Below are 12212 nucleotides of genomic sequence, written 5' to 3' on the forward strand. Positions count from 1 at the left end.
CTTCTAGTGCTGCATCCATTTGTTGAAACATCTCAGTTGGTATTTTGGCAGTTCCTAGAGCCTTGTTTTTCGCCAATGCCTTCAGTGCAGCTTGGACTTCTTCCTTTAGTACCATCGGTTCCTGATCATATACTACCTCTTGAAATGGTTGAACATTGACCAATTCTTTTTTGTATAATGACTCTGTATATGCCTTCCATCTTCTTTTGATGCTTCCTGTGTCATTTAATATTTTCCCCATAGAATTCTTCACTATTACAACTCGAGGCTTGAATTTTTTCTTCAGTTCTTCCAGCTTGAGAAATGCCAAGCATGTTCTTCCCATTTGGGAAACTCAGCAGCACCCAAGCTCCCACAGTATGACAAACTGACAGATACGTGGGGGTTACAACCCTACTTAGCTTATTTTACTGTTTTTCTAAAAAGCAATTTCAAGTCTTTCTTATTCTGAATTGAAAATTGAAATATCTAAACATGTATTTTAAGACCCTCCATTCTTGTTCCTCTAAAAAAAAAAACCCACTGCTGTTGAGTTGATTTCAACTCATAGCAACCCCATAGGGTTTCCAAGGCTATAAGTCTTTATGGAAGCAGACTGCCACATTTTTCTCCTGCAGAGTCACTGGTGGGTCTTAGCTGCCAACCTTTCAGTTAGCAGTCAAGCACTTTAACCACTGCACCAGCAAGGATCTTCCATAAAGTCATTAGGACTATTCTAACCCTTCAAAACTCATCTCATCCCATTTACTGTCTGCTGTCAGCCTGTTTTGTCAGCCTACTATTTAATTCAGGGTTTTTTTTTTTTAATGGTATTCATAAAAATATTCAGCAAAGAACATGAAGATGATATGAGATCTGTAAGTATGCCATGAGGAGTGTCTGAAAAACCTGGGGTGTGTCACCTGAACAAGGACAGGCCTGTCAGGCGGGGCAATGGGTGTGTGTGTGCAGTGGCAGGGACAGTTATTTGGAACAGGAACAGACCATGTGGTTCCACCATGCAGAACTAGAATCAACAGGAAATATTGTAAGGAAACATTTTCACTTAGCATGCGAAAGACATTTCTTACAACTACTACTGTCCAATAATGTTATAGGTTATCTCAAAACTCAGTGAGCCCTGGCCATCTAGGATAATCCACTGGTCCACCCCTTCAGGACGAAGAAAGAATGAAGAAAACTAAAGATACAAGGGAAAGATTAGTCCAAAGGACTAATGGACCACATCTACAATGGCCTCCACCAGACTGAGTCCAATACAGCTAAATGGTGCCCAGCGACCACCACTGACCGCTCTGACAGGGATCACAATAGAGGGTACCGGACAGAGCTCGAGAAAAATGTAGGACAAAATTGTAACTCAAAAAGAAAGACCAGACTTGCTAGCCTGACACAGACTGGGGAAACCCTGAGAGTATAGCCCCTGGACACCCTTTTAGCTTAGTAATGAAGTCACTCCTGAGGTTCACCTTTCAGGCAAAGGTTGAACAGACCCATGGAACAAAACAAGACTAAAGGGGCGCACCAGCCCTGGGGCAGGGACAGAGATGCAGGAAGGAACAGGAAAGCTGGTAATGGGGAATCCAGGGTTGAGAAGGGAGAATGCTGACATGTCATGGGGTTGTTAATCAATGCCAAAGAACACTGTGTATACTAATTATTTGATGAGAAACTAGTTTGTTTTGTAAACCCTCATTTAAAGTACAATTAAAAAATAAATGAAAAACAAAAACTCAGTGAGCTCCTCATCATTGGACAAAGCCTGGAAAACCATCCAAAAAGGATTCAAGTGATGGGTGAGGACTGGCTAGATGGTCCACTTCTAAAATCTCTGAGGTTCCCAGATCCTATAACAAATCACACCCAAATCCAGCCTGTGTCCTCCAATCTTTGGAAACATGTCAATGTTATGTTATGTAACTATTTTAGTCTCTTATGTTTTTTTCTAAACCTTTCCCCCCTATCTTCAATCTGTGGGTTAGAATGATCTTCTTAGGCTGTGGTATCTCTCCACCAGACAGACACACACACACACCCCGAACATCAGAGCTATCTACCTTTACTTATTTGCTGTGTTTTTTCTTTTGCATCTTCAAATTCATTTTGCTGAGCCTGCATTTTAACTAGATTTCACTTCAATTTATACTTTTTAAAAATAATTTATTTGTTGTTGTTGTTATTGAGAATATTAGATTTCTACTTTCTTTTACCCCAATGCATTCTGGGCTGAAGTCTAATTGCTTTTCAAAACAGAGTAGAACTGTTGCTTGGTGCCATTGAGTTGGTTCTGAATCATAGTGACCCTATGTACAACACTGCCTGGTCCTGCGTCATCCTCACAATTGTTGCTATGTTTGAGCCCACTGTTGCAGCCATGTGTCAATCCATCTTGTTGAGGGTCTTCCTCTTTTTTGCTGACCCTCTACTTTACTAAGCATGATGTTCTTCTCCAGGAACTGGGCCCTCCTGATCATATGTCCAAAGTACGTGAGACGAAGTCTTGCCATCCTTGCTTCTAAGGAGCATTCTGGCTGTACTTCTTCCAAGGCAGATCTGTTCAGTCGTCTAGTAGTTCATGGTATAGTCAATATCCTTTGCCAGCATGATAATTCAAAGGGGTCAATTCTTCTTCGGTCTTCCTTATTCGTTGTCTAGTTTTCGCATGCATATGAGGTAACTGAAAATACTGTGGCTTGGGTCAGGATCATCTTAGTCCTCAAAGTGATATCTTTGCTTTTTTTTTTTTTTTTACACTTTAAAGAGGTCTTTTTTGGCAGCTTTACCCAAGGCAATCCGTCATTTGATTTCTTTACTATTGCTTCCACAGGTGTGGACTGTGGATCCAAGGAAAATGAAATCCTTAACAACTTCATTCTTTTCTCTGATTATCATGATGTTACTTACTGGTCCAGTTGTGAAGATTTTTGTTTTCTTTATGTTAAGGTATAATCCATACTGAAGGCTGTGGTCTTTGATCTTTATCAGTAAGTGCTTCAAGTTCTCTTGACTTTCAGCAAGCAAGGTTGTGTCATCTGCATAATGCAGGTTGTTAATGAGTCTTCCTCCAATCCTGATGCCCCATTCTTCATATAGTCCAACTTCTCGGATTATTTGCTCAGCATACAGATCGAATAGGTATGGTGAAAGGATACAACCCTGATGCACACCTTTCCTAATTTTATTATTCCACCACTCGTGTTAGTTTGCTGTACTGCTGTGGCTTGCATGTTGCTGTGATGCTGGAAGCTACGCCACTGGTATTTCAAATACTAGCAGGGTCACCCATGGTGGACAGGTTTCAGCGGAGATTCCAGACTAAGACAGAGTAGGAGGAAGGGCCTGGCGATTTACTTCTAAAAAAAATCAGCCAGAGAAAATCTTAAAGGAGTAGAACTACAGCACAATTACTTTAGTTTCTCCTACTTTCAGCAACAGCCCAGTCAGACAACCAATACTTACCATCAAACTGATAGTGCATAGTTTGATGAATGCGTTCTGTGACACTGGCCAGCCAGTCTTGGAAGGATAAGGTCACTTGTGCCTCATCTAACAGCTGGCTGCAGGCTAGGGAAATAGAAAATGAAACAAAAGCCTCTTCAGTAACTTTTATCTGTCAACTGAAGTTTGAAAAATTTAATGAGCTTGGACAGAAAAAAAAAGGAACAGAACTCTTCCATTCAAAGAAATTAGATACAGTTAATGAGATGGAAGATTTTAGGAATTTTTTTCTTTTAGAATCCATTTATAAAAAAAAGAAAAGAAACTATAAACTCTGAGAGAATAGTTTAAGATTACTAACCACAGAAAATTGGGTTTAACCACAGAAAGTTAGCATCCTTTCAACACTACACTGCAGATTTAAGAATGGCCCTGTATAACAGCTGTTTCAGAAATCTACCAGTTGGTCCTAGTATTTATCTATGTGCCCCAAACTCTCTCAATTATGAAGCTATTGGTTTCATATCAAGGTTGAACACAAATAAATAAGACCAAGTTATGCATTCATTATTAACTGCTATGATACTTTTACGCTTAAAATCTACAGACTTGTTTTCAGAAATGCAAAATGAATGAAAATTCACTTTTATATGAAAGTGAGAGAATAAAACGCACAGTTATGTAGTAGATAACTGGAAAACACAGTAACAAGTGGTATAATTTAATATGGCCAGAGTTTAGGGCTGGGAGTCGGGTGTTGTGGGACCCAATGACTCCTGCTACAGTGAGTGACCAGGGTCAATGTCTCAACTTTCTCTTCTCTAACATGAGGGTATCAGTCTGGACAATCTCCAAATTCTAGAACCTTCCACAGCCCCACCATTTTATTCTATTTCTCTTTCTAAAATTATCATTTGAAATTAAAATTGACCACTATACTGCATATAGTAATAATTTGCATGAAAGCTATTTTTTTCTTTGCACTAAAGAAAGTGATGAAAAATTTTTTTAAATCTCCAACCTGATATTGTTGATCTGTTTACTTCCTGACCTTCCAAAAGTATTTATTCCTGGAATGTGTAAGTGCCTATTAATTAGGTAATTAAGATTCAGTCTTGTATTATTCACTAATTATGTATTGGTCTTATCTTCAAAAAAAGAGTGTGATGTCCAGTTTTTAAATCACCAGCCTTATAATATGGCTAGCCGTATCACAGCAAATATTCAAGAAATACTGCCAAAAGTGAACTGGGCTATTTTTATACAACGTACAAGAAGAAGAGTTATATTGATCTCCAAATATATAGGCTTAATATTTTGAGTAGGATAGTGATATAAATAAATACAGAATTTATCCTTAAATTGCCATTCTGTCTCAAAAACTCAGAATTATAGCCATGTTGTTAATTTTGGATACGTTTTTAAACTTTACTAACTTTGGAGAACAGACTACATTTGTCTTTCTCAACAAATATTTATCACTACATAACTATAAAAAATATTTTTTCTTCAACTTTGAATCTCCATACTAACTGCATGTGGGTAATAAGCAACAGGAGGAAAAATCCTACAAAATACCTGCTACCAAAACATGTCAGTAATTTTTGTTGCAATCTGTTACTTAAAAGACATAATTTGTTTGTTTTTTTTTAACTGTGGTAAAAATATACACCACATAAAGTTTGCCATTTTAACCATTTTTAAGTGTACAATCCAGTAGCATTAATCATATTCACTGTTTCCAAAACCTTTTCATCACCCCAAATGGAAACTCTGTTCCCATCAGGCCAGAACTCCTAATGCCTCATCCCTCTAGCCCCTGGTAACCACTCATCTGTCTCTCTGCATTGTCTACTGTAGATATTTGACATAAATGGGATCATACGCTATTCATCCTTTTGTGTCTGATTTCACTCAGCCTAGTGTTTTCAAAGTTCACCCCTGCTGTGGCCTGTATAGGACTCCACCTCTCCTTATGGCTGAATACTATTCCAATGTGTGGATGTGTCACGTTCTCTTTCTCCTTCGTCTGTTGATGGATGCTTGGCTTGTTTCCATCTTTTGTCTCTTAGGAATAATGCTGCATAATTTGCTCCTGAGCATGATTTGAGGCAGTGAAACAGGAAAGACCTCAGTCTCGATAGCTGCCAGCGTTTCTCTTAAGCACTCTTAGGGGAACAATGTTCAACCTTTCTCTGACTATGCTGCTTTTGGCTTCTTCCAGGTGAGTTTCTACCTCTTTAGCCTATTCTGGGAGAGGGATACTTACCTTGCCTTTTCAATGCAGAAGCAACCACAGGCTTTTTCAGGCCACTTTTCCTTAGATTACTGCTCACGGCATCTTGAGGCAACAGTGAACTGTTCGTCTGTGCGCCTAAACCATAAATCATCACAGCATTTAATAACATATCTGCGTAATAGAAATTGATTGAATATTAATTTCCAAAGAGCCTAAAACATACAGTCTTTGCTAATTTCCAGGTTAGCTTCACTGCTTCTAGAAGGAATTAGCATTAGCCTATATACACAAAATTTTAAGTTTCTTATAATCTTTGTAGGAAATTAGGGGGAAAAAACCAGAAATAAAAGGAAGAAAAAATATTCATCTATTGTTCCCACATCTCAGACAATCGCTATTAATTTTCTGGTGCGTTGTCTTCCATTTTCTTTTCTATGAATAGTTTATTTTGCTGGTTTTGTGATTTTAAATAGCTGTGATTTATTAAGGTTGCCAGATTTTCCAAAAAAAAGTTCAGATAAACAAAATTTTTTTTTAGTATGTGTTTCATAAATTGCATAGGTGACACTTATACGAAAAGTTTTTTCTTTGTTTATCTGAAATTCAAATTCAACTCAGCATTCTGTATTTTTTCTGGCCACCCTAGTGATCTAAACATTTTCCCAAATTTGTCCTAATCATTATTAATGGCTGCCTGACATTCTATCAAGTGGCTTTACCATGGTTCCTTTAACTACTCTCCAGTGGTTGAGTTCTCAATGTTTCTAATTTTACAATATTACAAACGACCATAAAATGAACAGCTCTGGATAAAACACTTCTCTACTAAAATTTATTTTCTTAACATTAGAACTACTGAGTCAGAAGATAAGTTTTTTTGCTTGTTTGTTTGGTTTGGTTTAGAATTTCAAGTTTTCCTGGGAAAGACCAACAAGGAAGCATTTAACAACAGTCTCTGCTCTACATTGCTGCCAGAATTACCTTTCTAAAACAGAAATGAACATGACACTTTGTTTCTCAAAAATCTTTCTCCAATTACCCAGCACTAAAACTTCAGTGCATGATCTCCTGACCCACCTCTGGCAATACTCCCTACTGGTAGGAACATTTTTAAGGTTCTTAACAGGTACTGCAGAGCTCCTGGGTGGTGCAGACAATAAATGCACTCAGATACTAACTGAATGGTTAGAGGTGCAAGTCCACCTAGTGGTGCCTCGGAAGAAAGGCCTGGTGATCTATATCCAGAAAATCAGCCACTAAAAACTCTGTGGAGCACAGTTCTACTGTGACACACATGGGGTCACCATGAGTCGAAGTCAACTCGACTGGTAGTGGTGGTGGAATAGATATTGCAAACTACTTTAACAAATGGTTATTGCAATTTACACTATGCTAGCAATGCCACAGAACCCTGATTTGACCTTTGCCTGTGGTATCGCCACCTTAAAAATCTTTGCTAACTTGGTGACAAAAAGTATCTTGCTTTAATTTTGCATTTCTAAAATGTTTGCATTTCTCTGTTCACTAGTGAGTTTAAATTTTTTTTTTTCCCACATGTATGGACCAAGTAAAATTTTCATTTTGTTTAGAGTCTAGGTCTTTTGACCCTTATTTACTAGGGTGCCTCGGCATTTTTTTTTAATTAACTTTTATTGAGCTTCAAGTGAACGTTTACAAATCAAGTCAGACTGTCACATATAAGTTTATATACACCTTACTCCGTACTCCCACTTGCTTTCCCCCTAATGAGTCAGCCCTTCCAGTCTCTCCTTTCGTGACAATTTTACCAGCTTCCAACTCTCTCTATCCTCCCATCTGCCTCGGCATTTTAATATTGATTCATATGAGTTCTTAACTGATGCTGGTATTAAGTACCTGAATTTCTAAAAAAACTGTATCTATATATATATGGTACCACATCTGAAAACTGTACTCCCAAATTTGCATGGAAAATATAATTAACCATTATCACAAATTCTTTTTTAAACCCTCTAGATAAAAACCTCAAAATACTGCCCTAAGACATATTAAAGGGTAAGAGTAGTCTGAATGTTTAAGGGATGAACAAACATATACAATAATAAAAATGAAGTTTTGGGTAGATCTTATTTTTGGCCAATAGAACCAACTCTTAGCTTGAATTGACCAAAAGGGAAAAACTTCTTTCAGGGAAAAAAGCCTAAGAGCTATTTCTTGTAATTGCTGGGATTTAGGAAAACACAGTCAAACAACTGCTAAATACAACACCAGAGACAAACAAACAGCCTCTCACCAGATGTTTCATCCTTTTTCCTCTTCTTTGGCTTAGAGGCAACAGACTCACAAGCTGGTACCGTTGATTCTGAATGGCAACCTAACTGGGGCACAATAATCTCTTTAAGACCTAAAAAACAACAGATTTCTGAATTACTAACACTATCGCAGAGTATGTATATGTTCTTACTTAGAGAAAAAATTAATGTATCACAATCTAAATTCCCAAAACAAATTATGGAATGACTGCCTGCTTTAAAGTAAGCTCCTTTTAAGAACTCCCCAAAACATAAACATTTGTGTTCATAAACAATTAACCTGACAGAAGGCGGCTCCACAGAGAAATGTAACACCAAAAAGTTGGGAGCTGCTGCCAACTAAAGATCATTAACAAATGAACAGAAAAAACACCTCCAAGATAAAAACATATCAACAACAGAAAACTTGAAGAAATTTTTAAAGATTCTCTTTTGAGCAAGGTACTAGTTTTCTACATCTTCAAAGATAAGAAACAATCAAGCAAGACAGAATAAGGTATATTTTGGGTTGTTCTTTGTTTTTACTAACATAGGGATATCTGTGAAAGGGTAAAAATTCAAAGCAAAGCTAACTTTGTTAGATCGTCTCAATGTAAATGCCAAAGTCTCTTGATCATTAATTTCAACCAACCAACCAACCCTCAACCAATCAACCAACCAACCAACCTTTATGCAAATGTGTTGGCTAGGATTAAAAGAAGGGATGCTTTTCACTTTCATTATCCAGCAACTGCTTCTGAAGATTGCTAGGACAATCTCCAAATGCCATCAGTGGGAGTCTTTCATTACCATTTTTTAAAATACAGAGTGATTGTGTCAAGCATACCACCTACCGCTGGAATCAAAATTGAGGAAGTCTGAGAATTCCTGAGCCAATGTCTCGTCACTGGCAAAGGCACAGATGCAAGCAAAGAAATGAATGCATCTCTGGGCTGCCTCATCCTTGGAGGCATTTGACTTGTGCGATTTCAGAGTCTGGCAGGAGCAGAAGAAGCGGCGCTCAGGCAAGCTTTTGGCACTGATTTTCTGCACAAAGGATGCATGCAAATATCCCAAACTATGCTTCTGGCTTGCCTTGCATTTCACCACCAAAATGTTTTTAGTAATTCTCTGTACCAGTGGACCTGTGGGTTCCGTGGCCAACTGCCAGATGGTTTGTTTGGTTTCTGGAGAGGCCTGCATTGCATTCAGGACAGAACTCTTCAGGGTCAGAGGGGTGGCCTCTGCCTGGCAGTTCACTGCCAGCTTGATGTGCTGGCACTGGTTTTCCACAACACCCTGGGTAGCAGCTTTCAGGCATGAGGGGACATAACATCGTCCAGAGCTCAACTGAGTGATGATGGTCCCCTCCACCGTCTGGATTGTCGTCTCTGAAACACCCAGCTCCACAAAGCATCGGTAATCCGGGCCCCGGTCCCTTTGCCGCACTGAGTAGACCTGCAGGTCAGAGCCTGTGATGATTTTGACAGCTTCAACACTCGGCTGCTTCCGTGCTCCATACCGGAAGATGGTTCCACACGTCTTGTTCTTACAGCTCAGTCCCCGGGTTCCATTGTAGGTGCCGCACCGAGGACACTTTCTGATTCCTCTCAATGTGGCCTTCCCCAAATCAGATAAGAAAGCTGGGACCTTAGTCCTCAGAGAGTTTGGTTCCATTTTTCACAGGCCCTACAAAAGGCAGTAAGTCCATCAGCAGGAGTGTATGTTTACACAAAAAAAGTTAAAATCACTTGTGATATTTAGCACAGACAGTGAAATGTAAAGATGCTACCCACCATTTTCAAATTCAAAGTTCAAACAGAACATCAATATAAACTCTCAAACAAAATAAGAGTGGAGGAAACTTTGCCTTTCATATCTGGGCTACTTCCCTTTAAATCCTAATGTAACCATCAAAGCATTTCTCTAGGATCGACCCTGTTCTACCACTTTACATGCACAGATGCTTAACTGCAGCGAGAACTGGAAAATGGGCAAGATGAGTTCTTTCCCTTCTACTGTTCCCCACAATGGAGGCCTGGTGGCGCAGTGGTTAAGCATTCAGCTGCTAACCAAAAGGTCGCAGTTCGAATCCACCAGCCACTCCTTGCAAACCTTATAGGGCAGTTCTACTCTGTCCCATAGGGTCACTGTGAGTAGGAATCAACTTGATGGCAATGGGTTTGGTTTGGGTTCCCCACAAAGCCCAGGCCAATCCTACCTGAACCAGCCACCAGGGCATCTGGAAAACAGTGCAGCCGGAATTCATAAGATCTAAAAGGTGTTTCCTTAGTTGTGGTCATCAGAGAAGACAGGTGAAGACATAATCTGTCGTAGAGTAAATGAGACTGCTTAATCCAAAATCGTCTGAAGTTTGAACTCTATGGTGTAACAATGCAGACATTCTGCTTCCTCCTTCTGCAACAGCCAATGGCAAAGCTTCGGCCCAATGTTCCACAGTCCTTAGGGGAGATCTTGGTCGACTACAGGTAAAATAAGAAAAAAAATTGTAGTTATACAGAGATGGAATGATTCTTTTTAGAAATCAGATAGAACCAGAATCTAAGTGTTTCACAAATATGTGACAGAAACTGGTATGCAAATGGTCAAGTGTCTTGTACTTCCAGTTGCAAGACGGTGAAACGGTGCTAATGTCCATACACAGGAGCTTGTCAAGAGCACCTAGAGCCGAACACTCGTCAGTCAGACACTCATCCTTCCAAATGGTAACAGGTATTTTTAGAGTGCTTTATGCTTTTCAAATGATTTCATTTGAACTTCACAATATTAGTATCTCATTTGAGCCAAACAACTGCTGAACAGATAAAACAAAGCAGCAAAGTAACTTGCCTCAGGTCACCCAACAAAGTCAGCAATGCGGTTTCCACTGACCCACACCTCTCTACTAAGAGTGTGAATCTCTGCTCGTGGCTTTACCCCCTGTCATGGACTGAATTGTGTCCCCCTAAAATATGTGTCAACTTGGTTAAGCCATGATTCCCAGTATTCTGTGGTAATCCTCCATTCTGTGATTGTAATTTTTTTTTTTATTGTGCTTTAAGCGAAAGTTTACAAATCAAGTCAGTCTCTCACACAAAAATTTATATACACCTTGCTACATACTCCCAATTGCTCTCCCGCTAATAAGACAGCCTGTCTGTGACTGTAATTTTATGTTAAAGAAGATTAGGCTGGGATTGCAACATCCTTACCCAGGTCACATCCCTGATCCAATGTAAAGGGACTTTCCCTGGGATGTGGTCTGCACCACCTTTTATCTTACAAGAGATAAAAGGAAAGGAAGCAAGCAGAAAGTTGGGGATCTCATACCATCAAGAAAGCAGTGCCAGGAGCAGAGCGTGTCCTTTGGACACTGGGTCCCTGTGTGGAGAAGCTTGATGAGAAGGACCTTCCTCCAGAGCCGACAGAGAGAGAGAGAGACTTCCCCAGGAGCTGACACCCTGAATTTGGACTTCTAGCCTACTAGACTGTGAGAAAATAAATGTCTCTTTGTTAAAGCCATCCATTTGTGGTATTTCTATTATATCAGCACTAGATGACTAAGACACCCCTCCCCGAATGTTTTATTATGAATGTTTTCAAAGCTACAGAAAAATGGAAAGAATTATACAGTGAACACTCATATATACACCCACTATCTAGATTTCCCAATAACATTTTACTATATTTGCTTTATCACATATCTGTCCATCCATCCCTCTCCCATTCATTAATCTATCTTATAGTTTGATTCATTTCAAAATAAGGTGTAGGTCCAGCGTGTATATTATTAATAAAGTTGATTATTTTTTGTTGAGGTAATCTGCTTGTGATTTAGAAATAGGCTGTTAGCATTGCTTTTCCCCCTAACCCCAAGGAATGGTCTTGACATTTTCCCACCACATTTCTGTAATCCCCTGATTAACAATTTGGGAAGTATAAATAAGCTTGTCTAAGAATGCCCACCTTTTCATTGGTGCTGTGAACTAATTTCCAATTGGAATTTTTGCTGATTATCCACTGTGAATAAAACTTTATACCAATCTATATCATGGTTTCTCCACCTTGGCATAACTGACATTTAAGGCTGGATAATTCTTTGCTGTGGGGGGCCATTCTGTGCATTATGGAACGGTTAGCAGCATCCCTGGCCTCTACCCATTAGATGATACAAGCAGCAGCCCTCCCAACTGGGACAGCCAAAAATGTCTCCAAACATTGCCAAATGTCCCCTGGGGGGCAAAATTGCTCCCAGTTGAGAACCA

The 12212-nt window shown here is 39.3% G+C and overlaps 1 protein-coding gene across 10 annotated transcripts in view; it reads right to left on the reverse strand.

Moving 5' to 3' along the window:
- The window catches only part of C15H2orf42 (chromosome 15 C2orf42 homolog), a 62587-nt gene that overhangs the window by 30057 nt on the left and 20318 nt on the right, over nucleotides 1-12212 (reverse strand). For 6 of the 10 annotated variants that reach the window (XR_010317945.1, XM_023552730.2, XM_003413663.4 and 3 more), the window contains 5 exons: nucleotides 10169-10430; nucleotides 8802-9636; nucleotides 7950-8060; nucleotides 5708-5812; nucleotides 3460-3564 (listed from right to left, as the gene is read on the reverse strand). Coding sequence is in view for 9 of the 10 variants with exons in the window: in XM_023552730.2 (XP_023408498.1) it covers nucleotides 3460-3564; nucleotides 5708-5812; nucleotides 7950-8060; nucleotides 8802-9624 (1144 nt within the window). In the remaining variant the exon portion in view is untranslated. Of the gene's footprint in view, nucleotides 1-3459; nucleotides 3565-5707; nucleotides 5813-7949; nucleotides 8061-8801; nucleotides 9637-10168; nucleotides 10431-11277; nucleotides 11436-12212 lie in introns of all 10 variants that reach the window. The other 4 variants (XM_064268694.1, XM_064268695.1, XM_064268691.1 and 1 more) reach the window with 1 other exon arrangement.

Source organism: Loxodonta africana, chromosome 15, assembly GCF_030014295.1.
Source record: "Loxodonta africana isolate mLoxAfr1 chromosome 15, mLoxAfr1.hap2, whole genome shotgun sequence".
Taxonomy (NCBI): Eukaryota; Metazoa; Chordata; class Mammalia; order Proboscidea; family Elephantidae; genus Loxodonta; species Loxodonta africana.